The sequence below is a fragment of the Pteronotus mesoamericanus genome, unplaced genomic scaffold (assembly GCF_021234165.1).
Source record: "Pteronotus mesoamericanus isolate MK-2021 breed Mesoamerican mustached bat unplaced genomic scaffold, CSHL_Meso_final scaffold_21, whole genome shotgun sequence".
NCBI classification, from domain to species: Eukaryota; Metazoa; Chordata; class Mammalia; order Chiroptera; family Mormoopidae; genus Pteronotus; species Pteronotus mesoamericanus.
The window spans coordinates 10,442,816-10,467,123 of record NW_026555310.1 but is presented as its reverse complement, the minus strand read 5'-3'; the positions used below and the strand labels follow the sequence as shown (position 1 = coordinate 10,467,123).

At 38.8% G+C, this 24,308-nt stretch overlaps 2 protein-coding genes across 8 annotated transcripts in view; one reads left to right on the top strand and one right to left on the bottom strand.

Annotated features, from left to right (window-relative positions):
• PPHLN1 (periphilin 1) overlaps nucleotides 1-8,251 on the top strand; it is a 116,482-nt gene extending 108,231 nt beyond the window's left edge. For all 6 annotated transcript variants that reach the window (XM_054591223.1, XM_054591221.1, XM_054591220.1 and 3 more), the window contains one exon: nucleotides 7,918-8,251. In XM_054591223.1, the coding sequence (XP_054447198.1) occupies nucleotides 7,918-8,112 (195 nt within the window). In that variant the 3' untranslated portion in view covers nucleotides 8,113-8,251. The remainder of the gene's footprint in view (nucleotides 1-7,917) is intronic.
• Nucleotides 8,252-18,359: 10,108 nt separating this feature from the next.
• Nucleotides 18,360-24,308, bottom strand: part of PRICKLE1 (prickle planar cell polarity protein 1) — a 100,486-nt gene continuing 94,537 nt past the window's right edge. For both annotated transcript variants that reach the window (XM_054591217.1, XM_054591216.1), the window contains exons 6-8: nucleotides 23,581-23,767; nucleotides 21,890-22,753; nucleotides 18,360-20,039 (exon numbers count right to left, since the gene is read on the bottom strand). In XM_054591217.1, coding sequence (XP_054447192.1) covers nucleotides 19,177-20,039; nucleotides 21,890-22,753; nucleotides 23,581-23,767 — 1,914 coding nt within the window. In that variant the 3' untranslated portion in view covers nucleotides 18,360-19,176. The remainder of the gene's footprint in view (nucleotides 20,040-21,889; nucleotides 22,754-23,580; nucleotides 23,768-24,308) is intronic.

Sequence of the window (24,308 nt, the reverse complement as noted above, 5' to 3'; positions counted from 1 at the left end):
AGTTCTTGAGATGGCAAATGTGGCCATCATATTGATTTTTGAAACATGTACATGATTAATGTCGGCAGAAAATGAAGGACAACTTGAAGTGAAATTAAAACCAAAATAAAAGCAACCTGTAGCCCAGGGGTGTCCAACCTGCAGCACGCCGCCTGTAGCCCACAATGGCTGTGAATGCGGCCCAACACAGAAGCATAAATTTACTTAAAACATTATGAGATTTTTTTGTGTGTGTGATTATGTGTCACAGTGTATTTAATGTGTAGCCCAAGATAACTTTTTTTTTCCCAGTGTGGCTCAGAGATGCCAAAAGTTTGAACACCCCTGAGGGTAGTCTTCAATTGTCAAGTTTAGATGTTAAACATTAAAAAAAAAAAAAAAAAAAATTCTAACACCATTTTCTAACGCTAGACAAAGTCAGAAGAGTTATTTTTCTTCTTTCCATCATCAGCATCACTGTATACTAAATGCTTTCTGTATAACGATCACTATTCTGAGTGTTCTTTATTATCTTATTTATTCCTGTAATGGCATAGGTAGGTCTGTAGGTACTGAAACTGAAGCACAGAGACTAAGGGACTTTCCCTCCCTTTTTCTCATTTGTGTGATTCTGTATTTTAAATAGACTTTATTAGGGCATTTTTAGGTTTATAGAAAAATCACAAGAAAGTACAGAGTTCCCATTTATTCCCTTTCTCCTTACTGGATTTCATCTATGATTAACATTTTATTCTAACCAGAAATAGGAGTTGTCATTGTTGTGTATTTTAACAATTTCAATAGGTGTGTAGTGATATCTCTTCTCATCAATGTTTTAATTTGTAATGCTCTGATGACTTATGATGTAGAACATCTTCATATTCTTATTTGCCATCTAGATGTTTTCTTTGGCAGATGGTCTGTTCACATCTTTTTGCCCTTTGTTAAATCATGTTGTTTTTTTATTTTTGAGTTTTAAGAGTTTTTTGTATGTTTTGAAGAGTCTTCTGGCCAAGATGGAAGTATAGGTAGATACACTTTGCCTCCTCGCACAACCAAAAGGAGGACAACAAATTTAAAAACAAAAAACAACTAGAACTGCCAGAAAATTGAATTGTATGGAAGTCCAACAACCAAAGAGTTAAAGAGGAAACATTCATCCAAACTGCCACAACACAGCAACGTGAGTTGCTCTGCCCCTTACACCATAACAGGTGTGCCAAGACAAAGAAGTATGGCCCAAATGAAAGAACAGATCAAAACTTCAGAAAAAGAACTAAGCAATGAAGAGATAGCCAGCCTATCAGGTGCAGAGTTCAGAATGCTGGTAAATCAGGGTGCTCACAGAAATGGTTGAGTATGGTTGCAAAATAGAGGAAAAAGTGAAGGCTATGCAAAGGGAAATAAAGAAAAATACACAGGGAACCAACAGTGAAGGGAAGGAAACTGGGACTCAAATCAATGATTTGGAGCAGAAGGAAGGAATAAACATTCAACCAGAACAAAGAAACAAGAATTCAAAAAATGAGAGGCTTAGGAACTTCTGGGACAACTTTAAACATTCCAACATCTGAATAAAAAGGGTACCAGAAGGAGAAGAGGAAGAGCAAGAAATTGAAAACTTATTTGAACAAATAGTGAAGAACTTGCCCAGTCTGGCCAAGGAAATAGACTTTCAGGAGATCCAGAAAGCTCAGAGAGTCCCAAAGAAGTTGGACCCAAGGAAGCACATGCCAAGGCACATCATAATTACATTGCCCAAGATTGAAGATACAGAGAGAATTTTAAAAGCAGCAAGAGAAAAGGAGGCTGTTACTTACAAAGGAGTTCCCATAAGACTGTGTCCGCTGATTTCTCCAAAGAAACCTTATAGACAAGAAGGGACTGGAAAGTATTCAAAGTCATGAAGGGAAGGACCTACATTCAAGATGACTCTATCCAGCAAAGCTACCATTTAGAATGGAGGGGCAGAAAAAGTGCTTCCCAGATAACGTAGTTAAAGGAGTTCATTATCACCAAGCCCTTGTTATATGAAATATTAAAGGGACTTATCTAAGAAAAAGATCAAAACTATGAACAGTAAAATGACAATAAACTCACAACTATCAACATCTGAACCTAAAAAAAAACAAACAACTAAGCAAACAGAACAGGAACAGAATCACAGAAATAGAGATCACATGGAAGGTTATCAGTGGGGAGGGAGAGGAGGAGAATGGGGGAAAAGGTACAGGGAATAAGCAGCATAAATGGTAGATACAAAATAGACGGGGAGGTTAAGAACAGTATAGGAAATGGAGAAGCCAAAGAACTTAATATGTAGGACCCGTGGGCATGAACTGAGGGTGGGGGATGCCGGTGCGAGGGGGAGTGCAGGGCAGAGGGGAATATAGGGGAGAAAAACTGGGGTGACTTGTAATAGCATAATCAATAAAATATACTTAAAAAAAAAACAAAGAGTTCTTCGTGTGTTTTGCATACCAGTACTTTTTGTCAGATATTTTTTGTCAGTATATTTTGTCAGTACTTTTTGCAAGGATTTCTTTCCATCTGAAGCTTGTCTTCTCTTGACAGTGTCTTTTGCAGAGCAGGAGTTTTAATTTTAATGAAAGCCAGCTTAGTGCTTTGTTTTTCTTTTTTGGAATGTTTTTTTGGTATCGTCATCTAGATTTTTCCTGTTACCTTCCAGACGTACTATAGTTTTGTATTTTATATTTAGGTCTATGATGCATTTTGATTTAATTTTTGTGAAAAGTATAAGATTAATATTTAGATTATTTTGAATATGGATATCCAGTTCTTTCAGCACTATTTGTTGGAGACTCTTTTCTTCATTGAGTCACCTTTGCTCCTTTGTTGAGGACCAGTTGATTATATTTGTATGAGTCTATTTTTGTGCTCTTTATTCTGTACCATTGATCTTTTTGTTTTGATAATAGCATACAGTCTTAATTACTATGGCTTTATGGCAAACTGAGTAGTGTCAGCCCTCTGACTTTCTTCTTTATCTATAATGTTACATTGACTATCCTGAGCCTTTGACCTTTCTTTATAAAATTTAGAATCAGTTTGTCAGTATCCACAAAATTATTTGCTGGGATTTTCTAGACTATTGATGTGATGGATTATATTAATTGACTTTCAAATATTGAACGACCCTCATATATTTGGAATAAATTCTACTTTGTTGTGTTGAATAATTCTATTACATTGTTGAATTGGCTAATGTTTTTTGAGGATGTGTCAACATCTATGTATGAGAAATACTGGTTTTATTTCCTTTGCTTGTAATGTCTTTGTCTGCTTTTTGTTACTAGGGTAATGTTGGCCTCATAGAATGTTAGGAAATGTTCCTTCTGCCTCTGTTTACAGTAAGTGATTGTAGAGAATTGGTCTAATTTCTTCCTTAAATGTTTAGTAGAATTCACCACTTAAATCATTTGGGCCTAGTGCTTTCTGTGCCAGAATTTATTTATTTATTTTTGACACTATTACATATATCCCCCTTCCACCCCTTTGCCCCCAGCCCCAGCCCCTGGCCACTTTCACTGTAATGTTGTCTCTGTCCATGGGCTATGCCATATGTGCATATATTTCTTTGGCTATTAATTGTTGATTCAATTTCTTTCATAGATATAGACCTATTCAGACAATCTTGTTTCTCCTTTGAGTTTTGGTACACTGTGTCTTTCAAAGAATTGGTGCATTTCATCTAACTTACCAAATTAGCAGGCATGGAGCTTTTCATAATATTCTTTTATTATCTTTTTAAAGTCCGTGAACTTAGCAGTGATGACCCGTGTCAATTTTGATATTAATAATTTGTGTCTGTCTTTTTTTCTTGGTTAGTCTGGCTAGAGGTTTCAGTCTTTACGAGTAACCAGCATTTGGTTTAGTGATGCTCTAATTTTCTGTTTTTAATTTCATTGCTTACTTTGCATTTAATTTGCTCATTTTCTTGTTTTCTCTCTTAGAATATTAACTTATTTCTAACATATGCATTTATTATTTCCAACATATGCATTTAATGCTGTAAATTTCTAAGCACTGCTTTTGGTGCATCTCACAAATTTTTGAAAGTTATATTTTTATTTAGTTCAAAATATTTTAAAATTTCTCTTGAGACTTCTTTGATCTGTGTGTTATTTGAAAGTGTGTTGTTTAATCTCCAAATATTTTGAGATTTTCTAGCTATCTTTGTTTATTTCTAATTTAATTCCATTGTGTTTGAGAGCATATTTTGTATGATTCCTGTTTTTTCAATTTGTTAAGGTGTGTTTTATGGTCCAGAGTGTTGTTTATTTGGATGGATATTCCATGTGAGCTTGGAAAAAAATGTGTAAAGTTGGAAATGGGTTTCACCAGACCCAAACCAAGGCGTCCGCAGGGCCACACTTCCTCAGGACGTGCTGCGGGGAATCGTTTCCTTGCCTTGTTCATTTTCTAGAGGACTCCTCATTCCTTGGCTGGTAGCTCCTTCCTCCATCTTTAAAGCTCATCATTCCACTTCTATTTCTGTGGTCACATTTCCTTTTTTCCTCCCTCCCTCCTGCATTCCCTTTTTTAGATTTTGTGATTACATTTTCCCCATCTGGATATTCCAGGATAATCTCATCTCAAAGTCCTTAACATAATTATATCTGCAAAGCCCTTTATACCTTGTAAGGTAACATACTTGTGTTCCATAGATTGGGATATGGACATCTTGGGTCCATTATTCAGCCTGCCACAGTAGTGGAAGTCAGGATTTGAATTCAATAAACCTGCTCAGGAAACTGCTTCTCTGCTCTTTCCGTCTTCCATACCACCTTCTACATTTAAATATCTCCTTTATGGTTTAATTTTCTGTGTCTACCTTTCCAGCTAGAATGATCACAGGACATAAAGCATTTGACCGAAATGAGTCCAGGTTAAGGAAATTACATGGAATGATGAGATATCAACAATAGAGAAAATAATTGGTCTTATTTGGTTCCTCAGCCTTTTAAGGCTGTGTATATGTCTGACTTTTGCAGTTAACCAGTTACTGCCTAATATTAATATAAATTAATATTAAGATAAGGATATGCGTATGTATTTAAATTTAAGTATTCTCCTGTGACTGGTTGGCTACTCTGTTAGATAGCACAGCTCTGTAATCTCTTAACATTCCACTACACTGATCTTACAGCACTGAAATGCTAATGCTGAAGAAAGCTTCTGAAATGGAAATTCTAACAAGCCATGTTGCCTTAATTTTTGGTTTCTCTATTTGTGGGATCAGAGTCAAGGCCTAAAATAATACACATTTTAGAGACACTTTAGGTAGAACAAACTTGCCATTGAGTTTGGCCAGATACTCTTCTTCCAGTCACCAGAAGCATAATTAATAGTAAAAAGCCTTGGTAGTTTATTTTATCATATTACTTTATTCCTGGAAGTACCTTGTGAGAATTTAACTACTAACACAAGCTACTATAATAAAGGACTGTGTGAAACCACATTTGAATAGTGGTTTATTATACTGGCAAATTTAACTACGTTTCTTTGCAGTTTATGGGAACCCCACCCAAACTTTAACCTGTTTCCCATTTTGATGAGGTCCAATCAGGGGAAAAAAGCAAACAAAATAATCTTCCTGTGTGGCCTGCAGATATCAAATCTGAAGATTATAATGCATTTCCAGCTAGGGACCATAAGCAAACAAACTCTCCTACAGATAACTACACCCTTCCTGTTTGGGATTGAGTTTACTGTGGAACAGATTTCGGAAATAGGTTTCTGACAGTGGTGAGTTTTATTTATAAAATGTTGGAGGGTGTGGTTCTTCCTTTAACAAAAAACTAATTATTCCCTATCTAGTGCCCAACCAGTGCATTGTAAGCAGTCTTTTTAGAAAATTTACCCATTAGTAGAGGATTACATTGCCTTAGGCAGTTCTGCTTGTCAACTAATGTACAAAATTTGTCTATTACAATGAATAATTCAAAAAGGACGTACAATTAAAAAATAAAACGCAATCTTTAAATGCTTGTATTATCTTGTCTCCAGAGTGATAGTAGTTTACAATTTAAATAAATGTATGAACATATTTTAATACGTCTTTACTTTTGATATGCAAATCTGTAGCACATTTATGTTCTGTAAATATGCTAAATGAAGACTTAGAGTTTAGGTAAAACAGCAGATTTACATTAAAGAATTTGTAGGTTAATTCACAGTGTAACATTATCCTCATCTAGTACATCTGTTATAAAGAAGCCTATAAAGTTTAGGCCACCCACAAAGTGGTCTGCTGAGGCCTGTGGTTGGTGTTCAAATGCTGTTATTATGTGGGCTGACTGGTTTGGTAAGGAATTTACCCCCACTAAGACTGAAACTTCATGGTTCTGACTTTCCCCCATGGCGGCTGCATTGGCTTGACTTGGGTGCTATGTGTTTGTTAGACCAGTTAATGTACTCTATGGCCTTGACATCATAAATAATATGTGAATGGTATACTGTTTTTTATGTTGCTTTATTAGGGTAGTATTATCAATTTTGGGTCATGTAAATCTTCAGATAAACTGGAATAAATGGTTGGTTTAAATAGCTGAATTAAGCTTAATTTCTATTATAAGTAAATGTCATTGTTTGCTATTATAAGTAAATGTCATCAAATGGCAAAATGTGTGTGTGCATGCATGCATGCTGAGATGGAGAAGGCAGCTAAGGGTTTTATATATTTTAATTTCTCTCTCATTTGAAGAACTTAATCCTTTTAATTTCCTGGAGGCTTATGAATGATTTTCAAGAGCAATGGCATGAATTCAGTATAATTTAGCAACCTAGTATGAGTCAAAATCAAATATTCTTCTTCTAATATCTTTTTTAAGGAATCAGATATCACAGGCATTTATAAAATACAGCAGCAACCACCACATCTAGCAGTGGTTGTTTGAGGAATAAACACTATCATAAACCAAGCAATGTCTCAAATCACTTTTTTCTAAAGTTTTCTAAATGAACAAAATCCTTTTTCAGAGAATAAACATGCTATGTTGTTTTTGTTAAATTTAGAAAAGGCAAAATTAATTTAATAATTTTTAAAAATCAGATAATTTGTATTTCACTTAATTTTCATGGAGACTTATCTGTAATTTTTCTTTACACACATGAATTATGAAAAATAGCATAGAGATCTAAAATGCATTTTGTGACAACAAATTAAGGAAGTGACATGTCCTTAATAGTGTGAGGAAACTGCAATTTTTGGACAGAAATAACATCCAGTTACCACTGATAAAAATTAATATATACATATTAAAGTAAAATAGTAAAATATAAACATTAAGGTAGAAAATATATACACATGTATATATGTAATATGTGTGTATTTATATACCCATGTGTGCATGTGTAACATTGTTTTGATCTTAACTCTGCCTTTCTGACTTTGTAGTTAAATATTTACAACGTGAAAAATTTTTTTCAAATAGATACTTTTGACATTCTTATACTTGTTTATTTTATACTAAACAGAATTTACAATTTTTCATCTGGTCATGATTCAAACAAATATTGTGAAGTTAGGGGCTCAGAAACTTTTTTCTTCCAAATAAGTAAATGAGTTAAGCCATATAATGTGCCTTACCTAGCCAGTCTTTGTTCCTAGTTCTTCTCATCTCTAGTCTGATGTCCTTTTTGCAGACTGTGTTATGCTGACATGTGCTGTGCCTAACTTCTTCAGCAGTGTGGTGTATCACAGTTTTTCTACTCATTCAAATTGTCAGCAAACCTCAAAGATAGAGGTCTACATGTCCTTTGGCAATAGTGACTGCTCAGGGCCAGCTGAAGTTCAGCTGTGTTACTGTGTCTCCCTTTTGAACTTTAGCATCATAGTTCTGCCAACTGAACCAACTCAATCTTTGACTAATTATTTTCATTTGTAGCTAACTACAATGTATTTCACCTTTCTAGGTTTACCGGCAAGACTGTGAAACATTTGGGATGGTTGTGAAAATGCTGATTGAAAAAGATCCTTCATTAGAGAAGTCCATACAGTTTGCGCTGAGACAGAATTTACATGAAATAGGTGAGCGGTGTGTTGAAGAGCTCAAGCATTTCATTGCAGAATATGACACCTCTAGTCAAGACTTCGGGGAGCCATTTTAGAAATTTACTTGCTCAGGCAAAAAAATGTTTCTGGATTTTTTTTCCTGGATTGTGTAAATCCTTAATATATGGATTTTTGTGATGAAGTATTTTATGATAGTTGACCACCTTTCCGATATTAAATAAACATCTAAAAGAATCTTAAGATATTTTAATTAGAATTTTTTTTTTAATCATTAGAGCCTCCTAATCCATAGTTACTTTCCCTCCTCTAAAATGATGGGTCAAGTAATGTTTCAAGTCTGGAGAACAGCTTTTCTGTACTTCTTCATGTTCTGTAGTCTTCCATAGTACGTGATCATTTGTTTGGTCACACTAGTGTAGTTTTTAGAGATTGTCCCATTTAAACATAGTCTTTTTGCTTTTCATAGTCAATGATACCATGTGATAATGTTAGAATTCTAAGTTGTAATTTTACTGACTTTTTGCATGCTTATCTTAGTCTGTGTAAGTTTTAATATGTTTAAGATCCAAATAAACTGAATACCTTGGTATCTTAGAGAATATTTTCTTTGAGTATAAATTCTCATTGTGGTAACTAGAGCACTTAAACCTCTTCAGAGACACCTCACAATAAAATCCTGTTTTCCAAGTAAATGAACGTCATGTATTAAAATGATCCTGAAATTCTTGTGTGAGCCTTAAACAACATCATACATAGGTAATGTGAAATGAAAGATGAGGGCTATTTTAAAGCTGAGATTTCTGTTAAAATTTCTAATTGAAGAAAAATTTAGAATTTGAGGGAGTAGTAGAGCTTCATTTTTTCCATTAGCCCAAATTCCCCATCTCAGGAAAGATAACTAATAACATATCCACGATTAAACCATTTGCAAATTATGCCTTTGTTAATCTCTTTGTAGTCTAGCAACATCATTGTTTTGCTACCCTTTTAAGGGGTTCTTAGCCCTTCAAAATTGTTCTTGGAAGAAACAAAGCAGAGGAGGTAGTAAACCTAGCACAACTACCTTTTGCCAAGCAGTCTGTTGTAAACAATCCTTCATGAGCCAGCCATCCAAATAACAGGTTAGTTAAGAATCTAACTGGGACGATTAGAATATTCCACTCATTTCCTGATCACTTCCAGCTGCCCATTGGCATTGAGCCAAAATATGTAATTTTGTGGCATTAGTTAGGAAACCTTAAAAATTGTGTTTGTTATTACTGTCCAGTGTCATTATCCTCCCATCCTCTTTCTTTTTCCACTCTCTCCTCACTTGAATTCTGGCATCATTTTTGCTGTCCTTTATTGATAGTATCTTAACAGCTACCCCAGAGTAGATAAAAATTTTATTAAATATGGAAATTGTATAAATAATTTTAGCAGATCTTTAATAGGTACTTCAAAACATGTATTATGCTATGCCATTCCACAAACTTAAAATTGAATTGAAGGCAACAATTATTTTATTAAATTGCCTATATAAGACCACCTTGACTTTTTTTTTTCTTCCATTTAGATGTTGTACATAAGCCAAAACTCAACCCCATGTATCATCTCTGGTACTCTTTCCTAATATGAACAATGATTTTGTTTGTTACAACCACTTTAGAAAGACTAAAAGGACTGATCTTGTTTCTCTCCTGCCCCTATGTTTTCCTTCTCTTTAAATGTTCTTATTTAATCCAGGATTCATTTTCTTTAGTTGAGATGTCACAGTTTAAAAATAAAACTTGAGAAAACACTACGGAGGCAAAAGAGTTGTTCACTTTTTTGAAATTCATTAAATTACAGAACTTTAACTCACAGATGCATTTAATATAGGTTCAACAGATCATTTTTTCTTCTCCCCTTCCCCCAAATTATATTCACATTTAAAGTTGTTTATAACTTGTCATCAGCATTATTCTGGTAGGCTTTTCAGTGTTAAATCTGTCTGGTTTTTTGTTTTTTTTTAAAGCTTTAACGTCTAATTTTAGGATAGATTAATTCAGATGTGTACCAGAGTGTGTATTTTGCAAAATGTTCTTTATTAAAAAAAATTTGTAAATTTATCCATTGTTTTTGAGTATGCCCAATTGATGTGATAAAATTATCATTGTCTTAAAAAGCCTTGATGATCAAAACGGGACACCAGATATTGTGCAGCTTTTTGTGAATTTTAAAAGTGCGAAATAAAGCAACCAGGTTTAAATATATTGTCTTTTTTCTCTTTAACCGGTTTAAAGTGTTTTGCTGAAATGTAAATTTTTATTCCTTTCTACTGCAAGCTTACTCCTTAGTGTTCAGTTCACCTGCTCAGCAGGATGGAAGAAGTTTGAGAATTGAGAAACTGTTACCTTTGGTGTCTTATGGAGTCTTGATATCTGAGAAAGCAGTTAAACATAAAACCTAGCATGTGGTAGTACTCAGTAATTGCGTAATTGTGAGCTTGAGATTCAGAGAATTGTAGGATTAAAATCCTGCACCTTTATCATAACCTCTATAGGGCTCAGGAACCGTGTTTCCTGCTGAAGATCTTAAACTCCAAGACTCTGACAGTTCTTTGGCAAAAAACTTTGAGACAGTGGTCAGGTCATATTCATGGTGGACAGTATTCAGTGTTGTGGGCTGCCAGCCCCGCAGGTGGCTTTGCTGCTGTAACACTGCTGAGGCTGGCACCTGGGGCTCCCATTAGGAATGGCCACATTCTGCTCACCACACCAAGACCAAGGTTTGTGGGTTATGCATACTACATTTATCACCTCCTTCCTGTTAGTTCTTCTGAGAGCACTGATGTTACCCAGTTCACCAAGTGATAAGAAAAAAAAGGTGGGGGGGGGGGAGGTGTAGTAACTAAGGTAGTTAGCAGAATATATAGTCTCCTTTTAAAACTGAGTCACACGACTGCCTTATTAGGACTATGTTTGCTGTGTTCCCCCTGCAGTTAGGGGTGATCAAGTTAGACTAATTTCTCTCCTATGGAATTCGAGTGAAAGTGCTACTTCTGGGCTGGGACCCTTAGGACAATAGATATTCCTCCTTCATGTTCTCTTTTATCCTATCCCAAAAGTCGTAGCAATAGCAACCCAGCTTTGATTGCAGAGAACAAGATGGAAGGAGCCTGGATCCCTGTGTGACCACATGGAGTATTATTGAACTATTGCATGAAAGAGGAATCAATTTCTATTGTTTAAGCCACGTGATTGGTTTCTTGTTAACAGCTCACCTTTTGCTCAGATTAATATAAATGATATTTGAGGGTTAGCTTCACTGAACTTGACCTTGGCTGGCTGTGCAAGTCCCACATTTCTGATACAATAAGCGATCTTGGAGTAACGGGGACTGATTATATAAAAAGCTTTGCCAGTTCGTTGAGTTTGTTTCAAGTTGTATTTGAAATGTCACATGATGAGAACTATCATTAAAACCTCATTTGTATAGCAGTAGAGGCAGCTTGATTCTATAGCACACTTTTTTTTAATCTCTACTCTCCCAGATTAATGGTGTTCTAATGACAGACCATTGTCGCTAAAATTGTGTAAGGTTTTAAACTGTTTTTCTCGCATGTGTGTATATGTGAAATGGCAGAGGTTTATTGAAATATAAACATTCTTTGAGGGCACCAAGGGCCCACTGAGAGGATGAAGCTGGGCAGGCTGCCTGGAGAAAGGGAGAGGATCTAATGACTGTCCCTACATCCTCCAAGTGGGAAGAGTCCATCCTTTGTGACCAAACTCCTGAGGAATACACTGGCTCAATGTCTGCGATACCTTCAGGTGGGCCCAGCTCCAGCCAATGGGTTCCTCCCTGGCACCAGATCCAAGATGCCCGTCTCTGCCCACACCCTGCATTTGTCTGGTGGATAAGGTGGGGGAGGCTTCTAAAGCCAGGAAAGGGTCAGTCCCCAGTGGATGGGGCTGTGGGGGGCCGGGAGGGAGGGCACAAGGCTGGGGGAGGAGCGAAAGGAGATGCAGTCCATCAGAGCTGCAGCTTAGGAGGTTGAAGGGTCGGTTTTTTGCTCAAGCTTTTGATTTCCCTGTCCTCTCCGAGACAGGACTGAATGTTTGCTGTGCCGTGGGCCCATGCAACCATGGCCTCCCACCACTGATGGCCCAGTGGGCGGTGTTCTGAACGCTGCAGGGCTTACTCAGTTGAGGGGTGGTCTTGTGCAAGAATCACCTTTTCTTTACAATGTAGGCGCAACCTGATCCAGCCCAGGGTCCAAGAGGAGAGATGAAGCTCTCTCAGCATCTCTCATCCCTTGGGGCAGCTTGATGGCTGTGGCCTCCAGGCCCAGCCTCTGTTCTGAGGTAGGAAGACATCCTTAACTGCTAAGCTAGGGATAGGGGAGTGGGAACAGCGCCCCTTTGGCAGAAATTTCCCATTTTAAAAGCTTTGTTTACTGCCACTTCTTTAAAGTAGAATCTAGTGTACTATTTTGGACGTAGCTTAAAATGTATTTCAGGTTTAATATTAAATGTTTTATGGGATTCTGAGAAGCCACGTGTTTTTCAGTTATTTCACTATCTGAGCAAGGTTAGAACCACATTCTAGTGTTTTCTGAGTCACAAACATTTTCCCATGTAATAAGCTGATGGGGATTTTATTCTCTTTTTTACATTTAAGGGCAAGAGAAGTTACAACTTGCCTAAGGTCAGATAGCTGGCTAGAAGTGGTAGAGCCAGGGGTGTACTCAAATCTTTAAACTGCAAACTCAGTGTTCTTGGAAAAGTAGGAAAGCTTGGTAGTCCCTTTATCCTCAGTTGCTACCTTCTGTGTTGGTTCCTATGACTTCTGCTTTGGAACTATTTTTAAAAACGCCATTAAGGTTCGTTCATTAGGGGTAGTTGTTAAGGGGCAAGGGCATGTCGGGTTATAGTCCCCATGGCCACAGTGCAGCTCAGGACACAGCTCTGTGGGTGGACCCCTGGTGGATTGAGAGAAGAGCCATTTAAGTGGAATGAACCTGGTAATTCAACTCTCCTATGCTAGGAACCAACATTAATTAAATATAGTTAACACCTTTGCAGCTTTGCTTACAACGTGTTCAGAGATTCTAGACTAAGATTGCTGCTGTTAGTAGCCAGCCGAGATGTAGAAAGAAAAATCTTACTTTTCATCCTGGTAACCAGGGAGAAATAACATGAGGGAGGAAAATAACTTAATTTTGCATGGCTGCAATCTTCAGACTGTAAATAATGAAGCTAAAGCCAATTTGAAGCATATGCATTTTGGGGCGAGATAATCTCCAGACTTTTTCATGATTTAGTGTAACATCTTGCCCAATCAGAATCCAAGCATTAATATTAAAAAGCACCAATTCTTTAATTTCCAACTCCCATGAGTCATGATCTTTGGAGGTATCATCCTTTTCTGGAATCCTGGCCAGAGAGATGTGTTGGTAAATGAAAGTCAGAAAAGGGAAAAAACACCATCCTGAGTAGGGAGATTTTTCTGACCTGAAAAATTCAGTCTGGTCTCCAAAGAATACTGAAGCTGGAAGGAAGCCTTTGCGATGGTCCGGCTCTCTCGTTTTACAGAGGTGGAAACTGGGTCAGAGCACTTAACCTGCTCGAGCTAATGAGAGAGGTGAGTCTCCTAACCCAGATCTCCTGACTCCTGGAGCCCAGTATGCTTTGTAGCACTCCCAAGATCAATTTTGTGGTGGATGTATGTAGGCCTAGTATTGTCTTTTCCAATGTCAGTTGCTTGGTTCATTTACATAAAAATGCTGACACAAGTATTAGCATTTAAGGGAACTGGTTTCATGTTCTTAATGGTACTATGTTGTCTGGAATCACATGCTTGCAGAGAATGGGCTGCAAGTTACTTCTAAAGTTGTTCTAACAGCACCTGTGCGGCAGTAGAGATGTAGGATTTCCTTTGCAAAAAGTTGAGGCTAAGATTGATCCCTAAAATGGGAATTATAATAGGTCTATTCAAAAAGAATTGGCTCCAATCCTGTGTGTGTGTGTGTGTGTGAGAGAGAGAGAGAGAGAGAGAGAGAGAGAGAGAGAAAGAAATTACCTTTTCCCGAAATATCTTTTCCCCCATACTTCATTTTGTGGAAGCCACCCTTCAACTACTCCCCGGAAGGGTTCAGGATTATAAGACCTTGGCAAACTGAGCTCAGAGTTGTAAAATTCATTTGCTCCTGCTCAGTTCTCCTTGGTCCAGTTTACCTGGAAGCCTTCCTGATGTGAGAGATTGCAGAAAACCCACATGGTCTCGAGAGGAACAAGCCTTCTGCTTTTCAATAGGTCCAAAGAATGGCTAGAAAATCTAACTAGACAATGAGCAATTTCCTTATTTGACTAATTAAAATAGATTTTTATCATAATTGTTACTAACATTGAATTGATTATGAGGCTCAGTGAAGTTTTTTCTGATCCCATTAATTTTTCCTTTGTGTATCCAAAAAAGGTTACGTGTATTCTTATAAGCAGTAATTACTTGTGCCTCCCCAAGACAGCCCCAAGATTCCGGGGAACCAATGTCAGGCTCTTGCATTCATAACTCATGCATTGGAGACTTGCTGATGGCAGGCTCGTTTTGTTCAGTGTTTCAGAAATGTTTGAATTAGCTGCTAGGATTTTAAAGCTGGGATAATTCACAAAACTTCAAATTCCCAATTTCTCTTAAAAAAACCTGAAGGCCTAACAACCTGGTTCACCTTTCCATGGCAGCAGTCAAGTGTCTATTAGAAAAGCAGCTCAATAAACTAGAGTGTGCCCGCACTATGTTCGTAATGCCTATACTGAAATGTTCTGAGCACTCCGGAAATATGTTCACACCGCTACTTCCATATTCCATCATCCAAGGACCACGTTGGCGGGGGGGGGAGGGTGTGCCACATGTGGAAAGCCAGCAGGCATGGGCGCCCATTCCAATGTCACTACCCTTTTAAGGCGGCCCATGTTTTGTATGTAAAGTGCAAGGGTTTGACAGCAAATGATACCGTATCTCCTTTCACTTCCGGAACTTTTTAACTCGGGAACTAGAAAGCAGAATGTCAAGAATAGCACATGCACACACATAAAATGAATCATTATCTTTAACGATAGCTTGAAAAAGCGGTGCTTGAGATAATTTTAGAAGTTTAGTGTATGTCTTGTAGACAACAGTAAAGACTTCGACTGTCAGTCAGGAAAAGCTATGGACTGCACTGAAAGAAGTGGGCATGCCTCAGCATTTGACTGTGGACAGGAAACCACTGCCAGGACAGAAGATGGACAGACAGAGTGGTTTCTTACAGGTAAAGGTGTCAGGGAAGGGGCATTTTTATCTCCCTATTTGTTTTAAGTACTAGGCTAGACTCAGAGGAGGAAGTGAAAATAAGTGGAAGTATTATCAGTAACTTAAATATATGCAGGTGACAGCATGTTACTAGTAGAAAGTAGCAAGAATTTGAAAGTTCTGATGAAAGTGAAAGAAGAAAGTACCAAAGCAGGACTCCATTTGAACATCAAGAAGATAAAAATCAAGACTACAGAAATACACAACTTTAAAACGTAGACAATGACAACATTTAATTTGTTAAGGATTTTGCTTATCTTGACTTAAGCATTAATTCAGAGAGACTGCAGACAAGAAATCAAGAGAAGGCTGAGGCTCTGAAGGGCTGTGGAAGAATTAGGGATGGTCACCAAAAACAAGGATATGCTATTAGAGACCAAGCCTAAGATCATCCACAACTTCAAAGTTTCAGTTACTGTGTACAGATGCAGAAGTTGGACAGTGAAGGAGGGTAACAAGAAAAATAATTGCTTCATTTTAAAGATAGTGTTAGAGGTATCTATGGATATCCTAAATGGCCAGAAAGCAGGTCCTACAGCAAACTAAGCATGAAATGTCACTGGAGGTAAAAATCACAAAACTGAAGCTGTTTCCCTTGGGGAACATCAGGAGAACGCAGGGGTTTTTTGTGGAATATACAATAATTCTGGTAAAAATAAAAGGCAGCAGGAAAAGAAGACAAAGTATGAGACTGATTGACTCCATAAAAGAGGCCTTAGGTTAAGGAGTCTACAGAGCTGAGCGCCCAGGGGTTGTTGTTGACAGAACAGCGTGGACATCACTGATTCATAGGGTCCCTGGGAGTGGAGGCAACTTAATGGCAAGTAGCACACACCAGAGGAGTTCCTGTTGTCATTTTTTCAGTGTCCCTCCATGGGTCTTGGGCAAAATGTTCTTCAGTTTGGTCTGAAGTGAGGAAAAGGCAACCCTTTGAATTCTGCTTCACCCAGCTAGAGGTGGTTTTAACATCTGATACTTTAGAGACTGACCACATATATTATTACACTCTTAATGACTAAATCTATGCACACCTTTTAGCAGCTGTGCTTAATTTTCTTGCCAGTTCTTTATAGAACTGCAAGGCAGTTGCTTCCCTTTCCTCCTTTGTAAAAATCTTTAAAGGTTTCATTATTATTGTGAGTAAATATTCCTGCATTTCCTTAAGCTTTGCAATCTAACCCTTATATAAGGAAATGAAAAGGATGAATAGGGTGAGAAACAAAAGAAATGAATCTTTTGAGGATGACTTGAAAACTGCTGAGAACAGTGACTTCAGTTTATGCCTGCATTTCCCCAGGTGAAGCATACCTGTTATTATTTGTTATCTATCCTTTTTAAGCAACTTACATCAACAGTCTTTTCTAAAAGGATGCCCATGCTTTGCAGCATTAGGTTCTGAACAGGTTTTCAAAATCAAGAAATTTGTTACTATGTGATGATGTAAGATTGTGTTGGAATAAGGAGACTCATACATTGTTAGGGTAAATGCAAATCAAGATTATTTCTTTTACAGGAAAACTGTTGATATCCATCAAAACTCTCAATGCATAAACTTTGTCCCAGTAATTAATGTCCCAGAATTGATGTGCATGTGTGCAGGATAAGGTGTCTATGAGGGGATTCAAGTCCATCACCAAGGTCCTGGTTAAGTGAATTACGGTATATCCCAAAGTAGAGTACTATGTAGTCATTGAAAGAATGAGGTAGACTTTTATGCAGAAATGTGAAGTGTCCACATATAAAGTGTAAAAAGCAAGTCCTGGTGTGTACAGTATGCTGTTTTTAAAAGAGGCACGTTTATGTCAATGTGCTTTAACATCTGAAGGATGCACTAGAAATGGGTAACAGTGGTTACTTCTGGGGAGGGGAACTGAGGGACTGGGGATGAGGCGTAGGGAAAAAACTTCTCTTGTTTGAACTTTTTTACCATGTGCATGTATTTCCTTTTCACTGTTAGTATGTTTTTTAAATGAACCAGACCAGGGAACTGATGGTAGAGTTACTGGGTAAAGAGCTCTCACCGGTGGTGTGTTTCTGAAGGGGCTCTGTCTAGCCTGGATACAAAGCCTTGCTGTATCCAGGGGATGTGTGGAGGGGATGCTGTTGGCCACTGGTTTACCCTACTGGATTCATGTCGCTCTTCCTAAGGCCTAACAGCTTTTCCCCATTCCAGTGAATACAACTGTGCCTCTGTGCCGCAAGTCCTATTTCCCACCTACTAGTAGAGGCAGGAGACATGCAGGAGTCAAATGGCAGTCTGTTAATGGCAGAAGGATGGCAAAATAAAGCATGCCTGAACACAGGAGTAGAGTGCAAGTTCCCTGGATATGTTTGCAAACATTTGTGTTCAGAAAGGTAGGTAGTTTATTATTTATTGTTTATTAAGTACCTTCTGAAAGGTCCAAAATACCACTAAGATTTTAGTTGGGACTGAAACGTATGTGCAAGGATGGCACATACCAAAATATCAGCTCATTAGTTCAAATCCAAGATAATTTTCCCTTGAAATAAAACCTCATATTAACTTGAAGTAGTCAGTGGTACGGCATCCTCTAATTTACAGATTTTTAAAAGAAAAACATAATCAGAAGGCCCAGTTTTCAAAATTGCTGCTAAAAGCCAACAAATTAGCTGGAAGGGAGGGATGAAAAGGAATAACCTCTCTTCAAATAATAAATCTACAAAGTCCTCTGCCACAAAAAAGCAGATCCTTGTAGTTTTGGTCTCTTCCCTAGAGATAATCACCACCTTGCTAAAAATGGGGAAGGCACCCCCCGCCCCACACACACACCATCCCCAAGGGGGGAAAGAAACATCCACCCAAACAGTTTCTACTTGTTTTTACCATATATTCCAGGGGTATATATGGGTTTTTGTTTGTTTTTACATTTATACAGTTTACATTGCTTGACCCATAAATAACACTTGTAAGATTAATAGGGCCATAGTTTTAAAGAGTATTTACATAGCCCCACCATGCATACAGAGCCTTTTTAATATTGAAAAAAAATTAAAAAAAAAAAAGAAACTTTCCATCACTAGGCAATATAAATTTGACCATCTAAACTTATAAACCCTGACTAAAATACAAGCAATCATTTCATCCATAAATGCTGTTTCTGGTTCCCTAACAAATCTAGCACTGCAGTGTAACAAACATCTTGCAATTCAGGGATATAAAAATATCAGCTTTAAAATCTGAACTATACATTATGTACATTAATATTTGCACCGTTAAATTAGGAATACACTTAAGTCTATGAAATACTACATTATAAATAGCAAAGTTTTTTTTTTTTCCTTTTTCCCCAATCTGTAGCTGGAGCTAATACAATACAATACAATGTTTACCTGGCTAAAGAGGACTGCAATGGGGACGGGGTGGCCTCGTGCGACGGGACGCACAGTGTTGGCTGGGTCAGTGTGATTACGTGCATGCCGCACAAGACAGACCGATCAGGCCCTGGGCCAACCTGGCGGACACGAACGACAAACACTATTGCTTTACAAAGGTGGCTGAAGTTCTCCGTTGTCTAAAATCAACACCCCCGTCCAATCGCCTCGCGACAGTTTCTTTCGGATTCTTCTTGCGGACTCGAGACCGAAGCAGCTACGTAAGACTGTAATGCACCTGACTGGTTGTGGCAACCTGGCACCATCCGAGGAGGGTAAACTGGAGAAATCACACCTTCTCAATGTTAGCCTGACATTGTAAACAGCAGTCGGGGGCTCATTTACATGGGCAAAGCACTTTAAACTATTTTAGCAACTTTCCTATGGAAAAAAAAAATATGCTTCAAGATGGTTAATGGCTAAGTTTAAACATGATCTCCACAGCTACGAGGTTAAGAAATAATACAGTTCTTGCCCTTGTGTCCCTTTTTCTTCTTGGATTTAGTTGTCCCCGGACCGAACTGAGGCGTGGGCAGTGCAGACGTTGGACTAGAAAGGTCGTCTGTATAGTAGGCGTACCTCTGGGGCCGGGGTTGAGGAATTGGCTGTCCAAGAAAATATCCTTCTTCTTCCGAGTCGGAAGAGGAGGAGGAGGAGGAGGAACACCAGGAGTCATCCTCCTCCCCGTAGAGCCCCAGAAAGCGCGGCAGCTCCGGGTGGCGCAGCGCGTAGTCGGAAGAGGCGTGGGCGTACCGCGCGTAGAGGTCCGCGTTCTGGATGTAGGCCTGGATCTCCCGGGCGCTTTTATTCTGTATGAACTTCTCGTAGTTTTCCGGGGTGTAAAGCCGCAGTCGGTCCTTGGGGGAGTATTTTCTTTCTGTGACGAGATTCAGGGCGTTGTCGGAGCGGGACTTCCTACTCCGCCTGCGGCGATGGTGGTGAGACCTGGATCCTCTCTCTTCAAAATGGTAGACGCGTCTCCGAGTCCTCTCGCTCATTGGAGGCTGTCGGATTTCGATGTTGTCATAGCTTCCGTTGTCAATGACGTCATCGGAAAACTTGACCTGCTGTGGTCTGGACTGAGACTTGGACCTTCTGAGCACTGGGAGGTGTACTGGTTTCTCCTCAGGCATGATTTTTTCTGGGCACAGCTCTGAGCTTAGACTCTTTAAGGACTCTGCGCTCCTATGTAGCATGGAAGAGTTCAAAGTCCCCATATTGCTCATTTTCTCACAATCTTCTGCCTCCATTTCCTCAAAGTTTTGCAGAGAATATAATGATGGCCTTGGCTTACTTTCTCCATCCACTGAAGCCCCTACAAGAAAAGCCAAGACAAGATGTGATTCTCAATAACCCTAATAGTCTGACAATTATTATAAACAAGCTACTGAACGGAAGCATTTCAAAGAAAATTCTCCTAAATTTTGGTATCTGATTAACACCCATGAGCAAAAACAACATGCATATATCGGGAGGAGGTATAAATTCTGTTACCAATCCAAGAGGCATAGCCTCTCTTAGCAGTCCAGTTGTTTTGGAACCAAATATTTGTTACAGCACATGGCATGAGCCGCAACACCTTAAAAGCTCTTCATAAAAGTCACATCATCAATTTAGTCACATGACATGTTAGAAACTTCTGCCCCTCAATCTATTAAAGCCAGATTGCTTCACTTGCGCATTTTTCAAGTCAATCCCTTCCTTTGGATCCACGTGGCCACCATTATGATCCTTCGCTTACACCTAGACTAATTTTCCTCATTTTATACCTAGATAGTGGTCAGTAAACCACAGCCCAAGGGCCACATCCAGCCCATAGCCTATTTGTGGATAAAGTGTCATTGGAATACAGCCACACCTATTTGCTGACATATTTTCTGTGGTTGCTTTCTACCGTGGCAGAGTTGAATAGCTGCGACAGAGACTGTATGGTCTCAGAAGCCCTATCTAGCCCTTTACAGGAGTTTGCCAACCCCTAACCTAGGCGACCATCTAGTCTTCCCCCTCAACCGTAAAACAATGTGGAAGTGTCCAGGTTAATCTTACTTTGAAACTTTTCCCAAAACTGATACTGTTCTTTTTCTACAGGGCCCAGCAAGTGAAGATAAATGAATATAGCCCAGCAGACTGGAAGTGACTATGAGAACCAGTGTGGACTATTGTCAAGTGGGTACTTACATAACTTCCTACTTTATAAAGGGAGTCTCTGTTTTTCAGCCTGTCTTGTCAAGGAACGTCTGGCCCTAACCCTTTATGTGTATCAAATGATGTCTATTTTAGATCAATGTTAAACATCTAACGTAGGACCTGGAAAAACAGGAGGTGCTTAAATAATTTGGTCTCATCCACAGTTCCTCAGCTCTCCTTGACAAGCCCAACAGAAACAGGGAGTGTTGCTCTCTTCTTCCCTGTCGTGGCAGCTCCTGGCAGTGGGCAGCCGCTAAAGCCTTTCCTGTCTCCATTACAGCAATTATCACCTTCACGAAAGGACTGGATGTCATTTAGTTTGACTATAAAACTAGCCATGTAACAGCAATATTTTTGTATCCAAAGACTTATTACAAATATGAGATTCAGGAGGGTTTGATCTTGCCTTTAAAAACCTCTGTAAAGCTAGGCATTTAGCCTCTGGTAATTCAAGTTTCCTCACTTAGAAAATGAAATAATATCCACTTTGTACAGCTCAGGTTCATTTTAAGGATAAAATGTGGATAACTGATATGAATATGCTTTGAAAACACTAAAGTGAAATTATTTTATAATCCAGGTAAAAATAGCTATATTTGAGCTATCTGCTGCCACATGGCAATTCAGGGAAATACAAAAAAAAATGTTATCAGCTTATAAAGTATGCAGGCTGATTTTAATAACTTGAAATTCATACAGCACAGCCTGAAGAGAACAGGATCTTTCAGACACAGATGCAGACTCAGTAATACCTATTCAGAAAGATATTAAAATTATATACATATGCACACACATATGCATATGTATATAATTGAAACTGTTTTGCTATCTAGTGTTTGGCATTGAACAGATATTCCTTCCTTCCCTTTGCCTACTGTTTTAATTAACATAACCCCTACTGGTGCTGAGCTGTAATTTTCAGAACAGACTTTTTAGTGACTCTTTTTTCAAATACCGCATAATCCCTAGATTACGTACCTGTGATGTTAGACAAAGCCAAAGAATCCATAGAATCCCGGACGCTCTGCTCTGGTTTCAAGTCTGACAAACACTCGAGCGAACCTTCATACCACTGTGTTTGATCATGATTGTATCCCGAGGCCCCGTGGTCCAGATCCAACTCCTGGAGCCTTCTGCTGCTGGCTGGGCCTGGGTGGCTGCCATAGGCAGAATCTCCCAGTCCATCTTGTGACTGTGCCCAATACATATCAGATTGGTATTTTTTACTTGCAAGGCTCTGATTATTTTGCTTTAACTCAGTCTTATTTTTAACCATGTTATCAGATATCCAATGCTCACTGGCTCGAATATCTATCTCATTGGGCTGCTGCTGAAAGAGGCTTTTATCACCAAACTTGAGGAGGAGCTGCGTCATATAATCTTCATGCTCAGCCCATTCTTCGGGGTCTTCTGGGGTTTCGTGCTCTACTCTGCCTTTCCAAAAGTCTTCATTGACAAAACCTGCTCCCTGCCTGGAGAGACTCAGGTCATCCAATTTCCGAGAAAGGGTGTCATCAGCATTGCCTGAAAGGCCAGGAAACTTGTAGTTTAGAGCAGGGGACAAAAGGAGAGACTGTCTACACTGATCTGCTGACCGACTGCTCTTGCCCATCCGGACACTTCTTCTGGAGTCTCTTGATCGCGCAGACTGAAATGCAGAGTCGGAGGAATCGGAGGCATGGACATCTTCACCGAGACTGCATGTTTTTGAGCAATAAATCTGACCTTGTTTGGGAAGGAAGGGACACCCCAGCAAAGAGGCTTTACACTGGGCACAAGAGAAACAGGCTTCTGTAGCATGCCAGTGCTGCCCGTCGTAGGTCATCTGGGCATGGTCGACACCTGTTTTGAAAAAGTGTGGAATAACAGGCTATCATTCAATCTTGAAACAAAGGAAGAAGGAAGAAACAGGAAAAGGGGTGATGGAGATGTTCTGTTTCTTGGTAGGGTTGTGGGCCATAGAAAGTCCATATCTGCAAATTTGCCTACCTGCTAAAATGTATTGGTACCCCCCCAATCAACACTTGCACAGCTTTCAGAGTCATTTGTGGACGTGTGCAGAGTGGTGGAACATTTCTGTCGACTGACATACATGTTCCCAGGTGAGGTCAGTCAAGGTGATGCTCTGCCTTTTGTTTCAGCTCTCCTTCTTTAAACCAGTGGTATGTTTGAAGTCTACTTAGTACCATGTTTTCTTCATATTTTTGTGCTTTTTGTTGGTTTTCCTGTTTAAATGCCCCCCACGCGTATTGCGGAAGTGCTGTCTAGTGGTCCTAAGTGCAAGAAGGCTGTGATGTGCTTTCCAGAAAAAAATGTATGTTAGATAAGCTTCATTCAGGCACAAGTTGTAGTGCTGCTGGCTGTGAGTTCAATGTTAATGAATCGACAGTACATGTGACCAGGGGCTGGCAGGAACTTATTCCTGTACTTCCCGTAGGAGCAATGGCTCACTGCTTGATAATTCAGGCAACTATAGAATACAAATCCCTCAAATAATGAGAACTAACTATATATTTATTTGTCAGAACTCATCAAATTGAAACATTGAAGATCTGTACATTTCACTTGTATGTAAATCATACCTCAATTTAAAAAAAAAAAGACTCTGGACCATCATAAACAGACTGATGGGGACGTGACAGAGCAGACAGGCTGGGTCAGGGACTTACCGATATGCTCCCCACAGGTTTCACAGTACTCAGCATACAGAGACTCGAAACAGCCACAGCAGAACGGGCGGCCATCCTTCATGATGTACCTCTGCCCTCCAAGGACCGTCTCACACTCAAGGCAGCAGAAGTGTTTCATGTGCCAGTGGCGGCCCTCAGCTTCTGTGCACTCATCAGCAAAAATTATCTTTAAAAGAAATATGAAACCATAGGATGACAGAACATCATTCTGAACTATGTTCAAGGCCAAGTCACTTAGATAGCTACTCATGTTTCCTATAGCCTCAAGCTTTCATCTAACTTGCTTTAGCTATAAAACAAGAGCAGTAATTGAACATGTTAAAAAAGAGAAACTGCTTGTTTAAATTTTATAAATGTCTAACCACTATGCTGTACACCTGAAACTAATATAATATTGAATGAAAAGTATAATTGAAAAATAAAAAAAAAAATTAAACAGATTCTTCACTGGAGACAATTAATTTGGTCATTATTTTTGCTCCCCCATCACATTTTATTGGCATAATCTGGCAAAGAATACATTAACATTGAAATAATTTAGTGATCTGTGTTTTAATAGAAAACTCATTAAAATGTCTGTGGAATCAACAGTTACAGCCATCCAGGCGCTGCATTGGGTGAACAAGACTTGTAGAGCTACTGCTTCGTTTGACCTGGTGGCCTTCTACAGATTAAAGATTTCATATTTTTGGGTTTTGGTTTCAAAA